The sequence below is a fragment of the Panthera tigris genome, chromosome B4, assembly GCF_018350195.1.
Source record: "Panthera tigris isolate Pti1 chromosome B4, P.tigris_Pti1_mat1.1, whole genome shotgun sequence".
Classification (NCBI taxonomy): Eukaryota; Metazoa; Chordata; class Mammalia; order Carnivora; family Felidae; genus Panthera; species Panthera tigris.
In genome coordinates this window covers 78403124-78418135 of record NC_056666.1, presented here as the reverse complement: position 1 = coordinate 78418135, position 15012 = coordinate 78403124, and the positions used below count along the sequence as shown (strand labels likewise).

General features: G+C 50.1%; 1 protein-coding gene across 2 annotated transcripts; it reads left to right on the top strand.

Annotated features, from left to right (window-relative positions):
• The first annotated feature begins 7727 nt into the window (after nt 1-7727).
• KRT4 (keratin 4) lies at nt 7728-14518 on the top strand. 2 transcript variants are annotated; one of them, XM_007081545.3, is made up of 9 exons: nt 7728-8265; nt 10074-10288; nt 11236-11296; nt 11683-11778; nt 12296-12460; nt 12720-12845; nt 13264-13484; nt 13737-13771; nt 13879-14518. In XM_007081545.3, the coding sequence occupies exons 1-9, from the start codon at nt 7804-7806 to the stop codon at nt 14064-14066; spliced, it is 1569 nt and encodes a 522-aa protein (XP_007081607.1). In that variant the 5' UTR covers nt 7728-7803; the 3' UTR covers nt 14067-14518. The 2 variants fall into 2 exon arrangements, with proteins under 2 accessions (XP_007081607.1, XP_042848294.1); XM_042992360.1 differs by lacking the exon at nt 7728-8265 and adding an exon at nt 9920-9978.
• The last annotated feature ends 494 nt before the right edge of the window (nt 14519-15012 follow it).

The window sequence follows — 15012 nt, the reverse complement described above, 5'->3', positions numbered from 1 at the left end:
ACACAGCAAAAGAAACAATCAACAAAATGAGAAGGCCACCATGGATTGGGAAAAAATATTTGCAAATCACATATACGATCCAAATTATATAAATAACCTTTACAACTCAAAAGCAAAAAAATCCAAATAACCCAATTTAAAAATGGCTGGAGGACCTGAATAGACATTTTCCCAAAGAGGAAATTAAAATAGTCCACAGGTACATGAAAAGATGTTCAATGTCCCTTATCTTCAGGGAAATGCAAAGCAAAACAACAATGAGATATCACCTCCCACCTGTTTGAATGGCCCCCATCACAAAGGCAAGAGATACAAATGTGGGCGAGGATGTGGAAGATAAGGGAAACCTCGTACACTGTTGATGAGAATGTAGATTGGTGCAGCCACTATGGAAAACAGTGCATAGTGTCCTCAAAAAATGAAAAATAGAACTCTCCAGATGATCTCGTAATTCCACTCCTGGGAATATATTTGAAGGAAACAAAATCACTACGTGGAAGAGATCTCTGCACTCCATGTTCACAGCAGCATTATTTTTTTTAAGTAAATGTTTATTTATTTTTGAGAGAGAGAGAGAGAGAGCGAGCATGGGAAGGGCAGAGAGAGAAGGAGACGAGAATCCCAAGCAGGGGAGGCTATTAAGGCTCATGGAAGCTAACTCTCACACCAGCAGCCATATGGCTGGTTAATGGCTTCTAGGGCTGCTGATATCAAGCCCTATGTCCCTTTCCTGTGAGGCTATCTCTGTCCCACCCCTGCTTCCCTCTCTCTCCAAATCTCGTCCTTCCCCTATCGTGGCTCTCAGAGTCACCCCTTTCCCTCTTCATCTCCACAGCTCCCTACTCTGAGCTTGGACCTCACTCCTCAATCTACACCCAACTAGTCTATGCCCTTCACCCCCCTAAACCTTACTACCAAATCAGGAGAGTGGCCTCCTGTGTTGAGGCTATCATTGTATCCACCCCATCCTGGACAACCTTAGACCTCCTGATGATTCATCTGAACCCCTCTTGGTGGATGTCCCCTGTACTCTGAGCCTGGTCACCCCATCCTCCTTGGAAGAGCCCAGACATGCCCCATGAAAGCTTCCTCTAGGGTTACGGTAAGGTCCGCAGAGGGACTGTGAGCCAAACCCTAAACCACAGCTTAGGAACACAAAGACTTAGTGCTCGGCAAAACCAGTTCTACCTTACCAAACTGGGTGGTCTCCAGCTTGGGAAGACAGTCACACTTTCAGAGTGATGTTTCTCATTGCAAGGGGTGGATCGTAGGCCACCCCTGATGTCCATCCAGCGCCTTCTAGGAATAACAGCTACTGTCCCCTGAGTGCTTACTGTGGGCTGGAGCCACTGTCAACGCTCTAGCCGATTCACTCCTCCCAACAGCCTCTGATAGAAGTACTGTTATCATCCTGATCTTGCAGATGAGGAAGCTGAGGCACCGAATGGCTAAGTAACTTGTCTAAGGGCTCTCAGCCAGTAAGTAGCAGAGCTGGGCATGGAACCTAAACAATCTGATTCCAGACCCCAAGTTCTTAACAGCTGGGTGATGCTGCTTTTACGGAGAAAGATACAGAGGACGGGATGCCGAAGCTGGAAGGGGACTTTGGATGCGATCCAGTCCAAACTTTTGATTTTATATGTAAGAAAACTAGGGTTGAGAGCTGGGAGGACTTGCTAATGGTTGAATAGAACAAGCAAACAGTTTTACTGAAATTATATTTACAGCTTAAAAACTTGAGATATTTGGGTTATCATGCAATAAAACACAAGGATTCTATCCCTTGTCCAGAAGGTCCACTAACAACAACGTGTTCCTTAGAAATACTTGTTGAAGGCTGGGAATGACCAGGACGCAGGGGTTCCCACACAGAGTTCCTGGAGCCTGAAGACCCCAGGGACCGCTTGGGGTGGGGGCGGGGTGGGGTGGAGGCTAGCCTGGGAGAAACCCACACTTCCCTGCTCATAACAGCAGTCGGACAGAGTATGTCTCCTTTTGTCTGTTTTACAAGTGGGGCCATGCAAGTCTTGGATGGCAAGAATGGTTTTACCATCCATATGTGTCAGGTCGTCCCGGCTTGCACGTGCCTAGGGTGGGAAAACCTCCCCTCCCCCATTCTAGGAGTCCTCACCTCTCACTGTTCTTCCTGGCCCCTTCCTTGAATGCCGACTGCTTCTTTCCTACCAAGTCTCTGATCCCCAAGTTGACTCTGGCTGCCCGAATGGTGACTCAGGCCCAGTGTGCAGCCGAGGCCCAGTGACAGTGACTGCAGGCACAAGGGCACGGATCGGCCAGGGAGGGCGGGGGTACTTTCTCACAGCGCCAGCCAGCTTTGGGGCTGCGTGAACGACCTCGGGATCTCTGTAATCCCAGGCTGAATGCGAGTGCACACCTGCCTCACTCAGAAAGCCCTAAACAAACACACCCTCCTGCCCCTGCTCCACACCCCTGTCAGCAAGCCATCCTCTTTGTAAGTGTTCTCTTTTTTTTTTTTTTAAATTAAAGTTTATTGCTTATTTTTAAGAGAGAGAGAGAGAGAGAGAGAGACAGAGCAAGCAGGGGAGGGAGGGGCAGGGAGAGAGGGAGACACAGAATCTGAAGCAGGCTCCAGGCTCTGAGCTGTCAGCACAGAGCCCGATGCGGGACTTGAACCCACTGACCCTGGGATCATGACCCGAGCTGAAGTCGGTCGCTTCACCATGGTTAAGTGTCTGACTTCAGCTCGGGTCCTGATCTCCCGGCCCAACGACCTCTTTGATAAGAGTGGGAACAGTGGCTGGAGGACAAAGGGTCACCGAGGACAATAGCGGAAGCTGGGGGGTGGGATGGCAACCAGCTTTTAGACTTCGCTGTCTGGTAGAGTCACCTTGCTCCACCTCCTGAGTCCAGCCTATGTGGGCAGCAGACGTCTCTCCCTTTTCTAGGGAAAGACCCTCATGTGTGCTTCTGTCACTCCAGGAAAAATCTGCCCCTGCAGACGGGAGGCGTGTCTACCTTCGGTTTCCCATGTTACAGTTTGAGGGGTTTGTGAACTTCTGGCAATTCTGACTTAATCAAGGCACAGAATATGGCTGTCGTCTAGAACTTTCTTCCTGTTCGGCTTGGGTTTATTGTAGGATGTGTAATTAAGTTAATTTGCTTTTAATGAAAAAAAATTAAACAATTTTTGTAGGTGCATACCTTATTTTTTTAATGCTTCAGGTTTTTATTTAAATTCTAGTTAGTTAACATATAGGGTCATATTGGTTTCAGGAATAGAATTTAGTGATTCGTCACTTACATACAGCACCCAGTCACAACAAGTGCCCTCCTTAATGCCATCACCTACCTTGCCCACCCCCATCAACCTTCAGTTTATTCTCTGTATGTAAGAGTCTTTTATGGTTTCTCTCTCTCTCTTTTGTTTCTTTTCTCTATGTTCATCTGTTTTGTTTCTTAAATTCCACATTTGAGTGAAATCATATGGTATTTGTCTTTCTCTGACTACTTATTTTGCTTAGCATAGTACCTTCCAGTTCCATCTAGGTTGTTGCAAATGGCAAGATTTCATTCTTTTTGATTGCAGAGTAATATTCCATTACACACACACACACACACACACACACACACACACACCACATCTTCTTTATCCATCAGAATGGTTAACATGAACAACACAGGAAACAGCAGATGTGAAGAAAGGGGAACCCTCTTACACTGTTGGTGGGAATGCAAACTGGTGCAGCCACTCTGGAAAACAGTGTGGAGTTTTCTCAAAAAGTTAAAATAGAACCACCCTACTACCCAGCAATTGCACTATTCACCCAAAGGTTACGAAAATATGGATTCGAAGGGGGCACGCGCCCTGATGTTTATACCCTGATGTTTGTCTACAGTAGCCAAATTATGGAAAAAGCCCAAATGTATTTACATTAATTTGGATCTGGTTAATTGAACAACACAGAATCGGTCCCTTGGGACAATGTCCTACCTAATTGGATACTTGCAAGGACGAGGTAATGTAAACAGAACAACCAATCATGTAACAAGAGAAAGGGCAGAAAGAGCAGAGACAGCTCTACAGAGCATGCTCGTTAAGGACCCTGTTGATGCCCTGTTGGATTATAAACTATGGTTCTGTAGAAGTTGCTGTATATTTTTTTTTTCTTTTTTTCCTGCAGGTATTGTGTGGGGCAGAGTCACTGATGTAAAGTGGTATAGAGGTTAAGGTCATTAGACTTTGCAGTTAGACGGATAGGACTGGTTTCCCACTGCCATCACTTCCTGGCTGTGTGACCTCAGGCAAGTTGCATAGCCTCTCTGAGCCTCAAATGCCTGCAGCCCTAAACTGAGCATAGCAACACCTCTTTTACAGGGTTGTTGTAAGGAATGGAACTGTTATCAGAAAAGCACCCAGTGTCCCGCACATAATGGCAACTCTAAATGACAGCCCCTTCTACCTGGAAAGCACTAAGCCCTTTCCTTTGTTTTATTTTTTGTCTCAGGGTGGTGTGTGTGTTAGCATTAGCTTCATGAGCAGTACCTCAATTGAGAAGCACCCACAGGCACAAAATAAGTTGAATGTTATATATCATCTCGCCCCAAATCCTTTCCATCCCCACTTGTGTTCTCTTCTAGGCTCTGGGCACGAGCGGACACAACTCCAGGTGCAACACCACATCATTTTCTCCTAGCATGGAAGTGTCACAGTCACAGACGACAAGGCACAATGGACATCTCAGGAGCCTCCTTGGGGCTTCACCTCTGCAGATATAAACCTTCCTCCTAGCCAGGAAGGTTCTCGTCAACTGTTCAGGGGCAAGAGGATGGAGCTGTGAGTGGGAGGTGTGGAGACCCAGGTGAGGCAGCCGGGGTCTGAGCTCAGGCTGCAATCCTGGAGGCCTTCCTGTCTCCTCTCAGGGCAGGACAGCCGACCATCAGACCTCAGCTCCACAAAGGGGGTGGCGCCAGATCTCCTCTGCTCCTATAGCTGCAGCCCCAGACACCTGGAGTAGCTCTGCCTTCCTACCCAGCCATGCCCATACCTGCGGTCAGGGTGGAGGGCAGTAGACCCTGGGATACCAGTGCCCTCAGAGCCCCCTTGACCTGAAGGGTGGGGTCAGCCAGGTTTGTTCAGGTGCCCAATTCTGAACCGGCTGCTGTAGAAATTAGACAAGCGGCTTCACGCCGGGCAGGGTGATACGGTGAGAGGCCGGGGGCACCGAGCCTCTGGGACGAGACTGATGTGGGTTCCAGTCCTGGCTCCACCACGTGCTACTGCGTGACCCTGGGGAGACCCTTTAGGAAGACAGAATGGTGCCCTGTGTGCAAAGCACTCAGCACAGGGAGGGCACGAAGCTGGCATTCAATAAATACTCATGGAAGGAGGGAGTGAAGTGTCAGCGGCATCCCTTGTAGGAAGTGGTCCTCGCTCTAGGGTGCTCACTTACTCCAGGGGAACGGACTACCCAGTGGGTTTTCTTCCGTGGACCTTCCATGGAGCCTGGGAGCCTCCTGTCTTCATGGCCACGGCTCCTCCACCCCCCTTCCACCTGAACCCTGACAGGTGGAACTCCGCAGAGGCTGAGGTAGGTGGGACTGAGGGGGGGGGTGTTACAGATCAGAGGGAGAGAGGGGATGGGGGAGGGGAGGGGGAGAGGAGAGAGCCCCCCGCCAGTCCATTCTTCCGTGCAGCCCCGTCCCTGGGAACTGGACCCACCGCCTCCCTCTTTGCACCCCACGGGCCCTGCCCTTTCTCTCTGCAGGGAGGGAGCTGTTCATTTCTGCCATGGCCAGCTTTCGGTAGGTCAGGGTCATCTCGGGCCTGTGGGAATTACCCAGGCCCCAATCACTGCTGTGCCTCAGATTTGCAACGGCAGTCTCATCAGGGCTTTAGAAGAGGAGGAGGGCCACGGATTTGTCTAATTTCTCATCTTAAGTGGCAATGGCAAGGTCTGGGCCGGGTAGGAATGAATGTCCACTGACCTACTATGTGCCAGGCCCCATAGGTATGTAAGAGGCAGGTGTCGAGTTTCTAGACGAGAAGATGGTTTGAATGCATTCAGCTAAAGTGAGATAAGTCATACAGAGAAAGACAGATACCATATGTTTTCACTCTTATGTGTATCCTGAGAAACTTAACAGAAGGCCATGGGGGAGGGGAAGGAAAAAAAAAAGAGAGGGAGGGAGCTAAACCATAAGAGACTCTTAAAAACTGAGAATAAACTGAGGGTTGATGGGGGAGGGTGGGAGGGAGGGGAAAGTGGGTGATGGGCATTGAGGAGGGCACCTTTTGGGATGAGCACTGGGTGTGGTATGGAAGCCAATTTGCCAATAAATTTCATATTAAAAAAATAAATAAAAATTAAAAAAAAAACAACGAATGCATTCAGCTAGTTAGTGGCACCAGGTGGGATTTGAACACAGATCCATGTCACTCAGCGGGGAAGAGTTTAAGTTAGGGCTTAAAAACTAGGATTTTGCACTTATTTTCACTCATTTATTTCTGTTTATTTTTGAGAGAGAGAGAGAGAGAGAGAGAGAGAGAGAGAGCAAGCAGGGGAGGGACAGAGAAAGAGAGGGAGACACAGAATCCGAAGCAGGCTCCAGGCTCTGAGCTGTCAGCACAGAACCCCCGACATGGGGCTCGAACCCTTGAACTGTAAGATCATGACCTGAGCCGATGTTGGATGCTTAACTCAGGCACCCAGATGCCCCTGGGATTTTGTGTTAAAAACATTGCTCTGAGAAGGGGCTCACGGGCTTCACTGTTCTGCTAAAGGGGTCCTCAGCACCAAAAGAGTTACAAACTCCTGCCCCGAATGCCGGGGTCATTACAGAAAAACAGAACATGCCCTGTCCTGGTGGAGTGGAGGGAACAGCTGGGCAGCAAACGGAGCAGTGGGGCACACGCCGTAGGGATGGGACCCAGGCTGGAGAGTGCTGATCTAGAATCCCACAAACACAGACCTGAACAGAGGCCAGAGAAGGAACCTGCGTCTTGAGGGCCAGAGACAGAGTTCTGTCTCCTCAGTCCCCAGCTCCACGCCTGGCACATAGTAGGGTCTCGACAACCGTGTCAAGTTGAGGTGAGTCTTGATCTAGGTTTGGAAGGCTATAAGGCTGGAATACGGATTTCTTCTTTGTGTGTGCACGTGGGCCCCAAGTGTGTGTGGAGGAATAATAACGAGGAGAATAAACCTGGGGGCAGCTTCTGACGGTTTACGATTATCATCTCGCTGCATCTTGAGAGGAGCTGCAGGTAAATGTTTGTATTATTTCCAACTTCCGGGGGAAGCATCTGAGCCCAAGGCAGTGACTCGCTCCAGGTTTGTGGAGCAAGGGAGGGCGGGCCCTGCACCTGAACCCAGGCCCTCGGTTTCCAAAATCTGTGGAATGAGAGAATGGGCAATGGGCCATCTTGTGTGGAGTTGGGGTGGGGGGAGCCCCTGAGAGGCTGTTGAGATGGAAGGGGCAGTGGGTGGGGGCCCCTAAGGGCTGGGTCCAGTCAGGGGCCTGTGATTCAGGAGGCCCTGGGGCACCAGTTCAGGTTCTCCTGGAGGGGAGTGTGTTGGGATCCTGTAACCTGTGCCCTCCGAATGACATCTGTAGGTGTGTTTAGTGACATACTCAGCAGGTACGGGAAGGATGGGCCTGTGCCAAAGGCCAAGCCCAGAGATGTTTCAGATTTTTCCCTTTATGCCCCTGCAACCAAGCCCTGCTGCTTCAGCACATATAAGAGACCCAGGCTGGGGCTGCAGCATTCACGGGCCTGGCCCCTCGAGTTTCTCTGAGAAAGCCAAGCTCGCTCTCCTCTCCGCAACCATGATCTCCAGACAGCAGTGCGTCCGAGGCGGGTCCCAGGGCTTTAGCTGTGTCTCGGCTGTCGTCGGCGGGGGCAAGAGGCCTGCCTTCAGCTCAGTCTCCACGTCTGGGGGCACGGGCCGCTGCTCCTCTGGGGGCTTCGGCAGCAGGAGCCTCTACAATCTCGGGGGGAGAAAGAGCATCGCCATCAGCATGGCCGGGTCCCGGCAAGGCGCTGGCTTCGGGGCTGCTGGAGGTTTTGGCGTTGGCAACTTTGGTAGTGGATTTGGGGGTTCTTTTGGTGGACGGGGTGGTCCTGGCTTCCCCGTCTGCCCTGCTGGGGGGATTCAGGAGGTCACCATCAACCAGAGCCTGCTGACTCCACTCCACGTGGAGATCGACCCCGAGATCCAGAAGGTCCGGACTGAGGAGCGGGAGCAGATCAAGACCCTCAACAACAAGTTCGCCTCTTTCATCGACAAGGTGAGCCGCCCCTTTGGCCAGACACGGTGGTAGAAACCAGGGGTCCTGTGTCCTGGGCTTTCAGACCTGAGCCTGCCACAGTGTTGGGAACCACTGAACTTCTCTGGACCTCTGTTTTCTAGCCGTTAAAGGGGACTCATTCCTCCAAGTCTTCCTCTTTTGTCCATGGGGGTGGGAAGACAGGCTACTCAGAGCAATGCAGTGTTGGGAGTCTTTTTAGATGTGCTCTGTGACACTGGGCAAATTGCTCAACTTTGCTGAGTCCAGGTATCCCTGCTATACGGTTTCCCTGGGTGCATTGTTTCCCTGCTGTTTTCTCAGGTTTGGTTTTGGAAGTAACATGGCTAATAATCTAATGATTAGCCAAAATTAATTATAGTTAATATAAGAATTTAACTATTGGCACTTTTGTTGTTGGAGCAGAAGAAAACCACGCTGGTTTCCCAAAGGCAAAAGGGACCAATGGGACCCTGGAGAGTCATCTTCTTCATCCTCCTGACTCTGGGCAGACTTGCTCATTTCTGGGTCTGTTAGAGAGGAGGGGTTGGGTCTCTGCTTTTCTCTTTGTACTCTAACTTCCTTTCCCATGCAGGGTCTAGAGATTCAAGTCCTTTTTTTTTTTCTTTTTAGATTTATTTATTTTTGAGAGAGAGAGAGAGAGAGAGAGAGAGAGAGAGAGAGAGACGGAATGTGAGTGGGGGAGAGGTAGGGAGAGACGGAGACACAGAATGCCGAGCTGTCAGTACAGAGCCCGATGCGGGGCTTGATCTCATGAACCGCGAGATCACCACCTGAGCCGAAGTTGGATGCTCAACCGACTGAGCCACCCAGGTGCCCCTAGAGATTCACGTCCTTGAAGCTCAGTTACAGCCAAGTATGATGGATGATAGCAAGCAGATAAGCCCAGATTTCTAAGTCATCTGAAGATTAATGATTTAGTGGATGAGTGTAGTACATTTAGTCAAGGGTGCCTTGATTGTGCATCGAAATCTCAGTCCTCTTAGAATGTACGGGGCAAGAATGAACAATCTTGGAGTAGACTGAGTGGGAATGTTTTCTCTTCTTACTAGTTGGATAAGCCGTCCGTAGCTTAAAGAGGCTTTATGGTGACTCTAGGACACGCAGATATAAAAGCAAGGCCCAGAGTTCGGTGCTTCCTTGTCTCATCTCCCCTCATCGCATCTTGTGGGTTCAGACTGTGATCAGTCACCCTTACCTGCTTTTCTTTCAGCTCTGAAGCACATACAGTGGGAATATTGTGCCAAACTGCTACCTTGGCTTATCTTGTTGGATCTCTTCGTAGAGAGAGGGAAGGTTCAGGGAAGTCCCCTTGGAGAGCGAGCCTGGCCGAGACTGGGAATGTGTCTAGGGCCTTGGTGCTAACTATTGATACTCAGTTGTGCACAGGTTTAAAGAGACACCTCAGGCCCATTTATTCCAAAAATCTTCAGCAAATTTATCGTGCCTTTGCCTTGGGTCAGCATCACTTGGAATGCAAGAGTTCCCAGACTGTGGTTTTATCTCCTAGTTTTGTTTATTTTATTATTGCATAGAAGTTCAATGTTCTTCTCAGCAAGTTGCCTCAGGGCCTCTGGGTCCCTGTGGTCAGGAAGTGGTGCCTGCAACACATGCGTTCCATCGTTGCCATGGAGCAGGGCCGCCATGTTGACCCCAATGGATGGTGCCTGGAGTTGTGACACGGTGGCCCTACTTGTATGGCTTTTGGGTCACCTGGGTGACTGTGGCCAATCCTCCTGCCAAAGCTTCATTCAGGCCCTCATGGGCTGGCCGGTGCCTTTTTAACACAGGTGCGGTTCTTAGAACAACAGAATAAGGTCCTGGAGACCAAGTGGAACCTCCTCCAGCAGCAGACGACCACTACATCCAGCAAAAACCTTGAACCCCTCTTTGAGGCCTACATAAGTGTCCTGAGGAAGCAGCTGGATACCTTGGCCAATGACAAAGGACGGCTGCAGTCTGAGCTGAAGTCCACGCAGGACAGCGTGGAGGACTTCAAGACCAAGTATGTGTGGAGCACGGAGGGACACCGCCTGCCAATATCTGCCCAACCACGCCCCAGGGTCCCTGGGTTCCAGTCTAGTCATTTAGAATCTCAGCCTCTGAAGAGATCCCAAAAGCGTCAGGAAGGTTTTCTAGTTTGTTCCCCTGCATCCACATGGTCCCATTAAAAAATGGTGTGAGGCCTTGTTGCCCCAAATAGAAAATGAGTGATGCATTTGGGGAATTGGGCTTGCTGCATACAAACAAGATCAGAAACTGCACAGATGAAAAGTAGTAGGGCATGGTCAGAAGAATACAGGTTGTGGAGACAGACCTTGTTTGGATACTGATTCCTCCACTTACTAGCTGTGTGATCTTGGGTAACTTGCTTAACCTCTCTGAGCCTTAGTTTTCTTCATCTTTAAAATAGGCTAATAATCCTACCTTTTAGCTTTTGAGAATTAAATGAAATTAAATAAGATCGAGAAAAGAGGTAGCATAGCAATGGACATAACATGAACATTTAATGCAGTACCTCTTACTATACTTACTATGGTGTAGACCTGAGAAAATACTGATCCGCTCTCTCCATTCGCTCTCGCACCAAACAAAGAGAGCTGGAGCACTGGCAGCATTCCTGAGAATTTAATCCACCAAAGGGACAGCCCTTCTATGAAGATAAAACCAACCAGACCATGCGGGGTTCTCCTCTTCACGCCTTATTTCTTGAAGACAGTCTTTATAAAGTTTGATTTTTCACTTCTCTGAATAAACCAGGGTCTAGACTGGTCTCTCATACATGGTAATTAACAAATGTAAGTTGAATGAGCATTTGCATGAAAACAGCAAAATGCAGCCAATTACTTGGATATTTCCAAAGAGTTAGATGTTTGAAAGCCAGCAGCAGAGATCGGGGAAACACTAGCTCACTGTGCGGCTTTTGTCTTTTCCTTCCCACCCCTCCCCCAGGTATGAAGATGAGATCAGTAAGCGCACGACTGCCGAGAATGACTTTGTGGTCCTCAAGAAGGTAAGAGATGAAGGGTGGGAGGGGCTATGAGGGTATCCCTTCCCTCGAGAGTGGTCTTTGGCTGGAATCATGGGTTTGGTTCATCTCGGCCCCATCTTTACCCCACTTGGTACTCTCCAGATCTATGTGGTCAAAGGAGTGGGTAACTGCACCAGACCCTAAGGAACTGAAGTTGGGGATAAAAGCCCATTTGGATAAGTAGTTTCCATTTCTGCAGCTGGCTTTAGGGGCAGAGTATGTCAGATGATGAGTCCTTTGTCACCTCACCTGTACTGAGAAGCCTTCCCTACATGCTGCTGAGAACATCTTTGTGTGTCACTTGACATTCGTTCCCTTGCCCCGCTTGTGATTTCTGTACCTTTGTCTCTTATCCCCCACCTCTGCAGGATGTGGACATCGCGTACATGACCAAGGTGGAGTTAGAGGCCAAGGTGGATGCTCTGAACGATGAGATCAACTTCTTGAGGGTCCTCTTTGCTGCGGTGAGGACTCCATCCCCGTCCATTCAAAGAAGGCAGTCCCTCATGTGTGAGGCTGCTGCAGGCATTCACAGTTCTTTGAAAGGACTCCAGCTCCCTTACTTGCTGAGGGCACTCTCAGCAAGGTCATGGGTAGAAAGAATTGAAGTGAGAGACTCAACTCGGAGGTTTTTGAAACCAGATGTGGTCTTAGGAGGAGTGATTAGATCCAAGATTGCATGGGATGGAATTTCTTGCTGTCCAGCATTTCCCTGGTGAGATGAATCCATTCATTGATCTCCTGCTTATGGTTCCCAGAGAGCAGCAAAGACCAGAAGCATTTCTTTTTTTGTCTTGAAATGTCACCACCAATCACTTGATTTCTACATAAAAACTTACCGCTCTCCCTACACATTGGGATGCCAACCCTACTTCCATCTGAGTCTGTGGCATGGCCATTTCCATCACCACAGTGGATTTCTGGTGTCAGAGATTAGGGAAGACTCTCTGGGGAAACTGACACGAGACATTTCCCCTGCAGGAGCTGTGCCAGATGCAGACTCATGTTTCAGACACGTCCGTGGTCCTGTCCATGGACAACAACCGGAACCTGGACCTGGACAGCATCATCGCTGAGGTCCGTGCCCAGTATGAGGAGATCGCCCAGAAGAGCAAGGCGGAGGCTGAGGCGCTGTACCAGACCAAGGTGGGTATTGGGGACCTCTCAGGAGCTGGGGGTGGTTTCTGGGACTCTGCTTTTGATGTTTGTGAGCAGGTGATCACCACTCAAGCCTGAGAGATGTCAGAGATGAACTCATGTCCCGGGCATCACTGGTCCTGGTCTAATTTGAGATTACATGATATTTTGTATTATCCCTGCCACCTATTCTTGCTGACTTCACTTGAGAGTAGACCCTACCCAAACAGCCCTGACCCTTCATTCCCTGTGTTTTCCTGGATATTAGGTCCAACAGCTCCAGATCTCAGTTGACCAACATGGTGACAGCCTGAAGAACACCAAGAGTGAGATCTCAGAGCTCAACAGGATGATCCAGAGGCTGCGGGCTGAGATTGAGAATGTCAAGAAGCAGGTAAGTGTCACCACCTTCTAACCATGGAACAGGGCCAGGGCAGGTGTCTCCATAGCAGACAAACAGATCTGGTATCAGGCCAGGAGATCCTAAGCTTGTGTGCAGGGGATTTGTGACTCCTTATGTAAACCACACTCAGGTCTTTTTAGCAATGTTCTACTTAACCTGACATGACACCCTGGTAAATAAGATTTCTTGGCTCTTTTTCATTGGTTTTTGCTCATCTTTATCTAATCAGTCTGGTAGGGATGTTGGCGGGCCCTGGTTGTAGTAAAGGAAATGTATGAATAGGACAGGTGGGGAGAAGGACAGAATCCTGACATCTTAGCCCAAGTGAAGCTGGCACAGCAGAGGGGCAGATGGAGAAGGCTTGACATTAGGGCACTGATGATTGCCTGTTCAATGCCGTTGTCTACAGTGCCAGACTCTGCAGGCATCCGTGGCTGATGCAGAGCAGCGTGGGGAGCTGGCCCTCAAAGATGCCTACAGCAAGCGCACAGAGCTGGAGGCCGCCCTGCAGAAGGCCAAGGAGGAGCTGGCCCGGATGCTGCGGGACTACCAGGAGCTCATGAGCGTGAAGCTGGCCCTGGACGTGGAGATCGCCACCTACCGCAAGCTGCTGGAGGGCGAGGAGTACAGGTGGGATGGGCAAGGCAGAGAGGGAAGGTGAGGGAGGGAGATATTCTGGAGCCTTGAGTTTGCACCTCTGCTGGGCCACCTGCTTCAGTGCTGCATGGGTGCGTTATGAAGCAGGGCTGTGTGGACAACAGGTTCACATTCAGACCTTTAACTTGGCTACATAAGGATGGGATATGTGTTTGAGACCCGCTCATTGAACGGAGCCTGGCTCCGGGCTCTGCTGTGACTCACTGCTCTTTCTCTCCCCCACAGAATGTCTGGAGAATGCCAGAGTGCCCTGAGCATCTGTAAGTACCTTCCACCCCTTCCATGGCCTTTTGTCCACCCCGGTTTGGGTGAGACCCCGGGTGCCAGTGTTGTTGGAATAACCATACCCTTTGTGTCTCTCCTGCAGCTGTGGTTGGTGGTGGCGCTAGTGCTGGGACCATCGGCGGAGGATTAGGAAGCTGCTCTGGGTTTGGCCTGGGCAGTGGCTTTGGCTCTGGCTCCGGAAGTGGCTTTGGGTTTGGTGGTGGTGTCTGTGGCAGTTCTGGCAGCAAGATCATCTCTACCAGCACCATGATCAAGAGGTCCCACCGATAGAGGAGACAAGGTCCCTGCAGCCCTTGAGCCCAGCTGGGCCCAGCCCTGGTATCTCTGTGCTTCTTTCATCCCTGCCTCCACCCTCCCTCTCTGGGGCTCATCTTCCCAGTGTCACCTCAGTGTGGACTCTGCCCTCCTGGAGTTTGGTATCTTCCTCTCGATTTGGTCCTGGTTACCACCTGGAATGAAAGGGGTGTCAGCTGATTCTTCACCTCCCACAGGCAGAGGAGAACACAACCAGGAGTTTCATCTCCTGGTTAATCAGGGTCACGTATGTCTCCTCCCAGCCCGTGGCCCCGGATATCTCTCTACATCAGGACCAAACTCCTCTGTTACTTGGCAGCAACCTGGCCTGCAAGGTCAGGACAGGAACCACTCAGGGTCCCATCCACCTCTTCTCCTCCCCTCTATCCATTTTGGGTGAATCTCTAATAAAACGCTTTTGTCATTCACTCTGAGTCATTGTCCTTGTTCCCTGGGGAGAAGTCTCCAGAATTCAGGTGGGAGCAAAGGAGGCTGGGGCCTGAGGGATATGTCTGCACAGATCAAGGTCATCATCTAATCTGGGGAAAACATGCTGTGTGTGGAGTCTGAAGGCTGCTCCAGAACAGGGGCACAGACTTCCAACAACCAACAAGTACACAAAGATGGAAGACAATCAGAGCAGGTCCATCTCAGTGTGGAGCCTGCAGTGAGCCTGAAGGGAAGGGGTAGAAGAGAGGCAGTCAAGGGGTCTCCAATGAATATGGAACAAGAGGTTAGGGAGCTTATGGAGAGTTTATACTCAGTGTCTAGCAAGGCCTCCCTACTTTCATGAAACTCCACGCATGGGACTCAATCTAACTGGACCAGCAAGGGTTTCTGGAACTTCTTCCAAGAATCAACAAGATCCCGATTGCTGGATGGAGGGATGGAAGCATGTTGTTCTCGCAGAGCTTTCATGCCC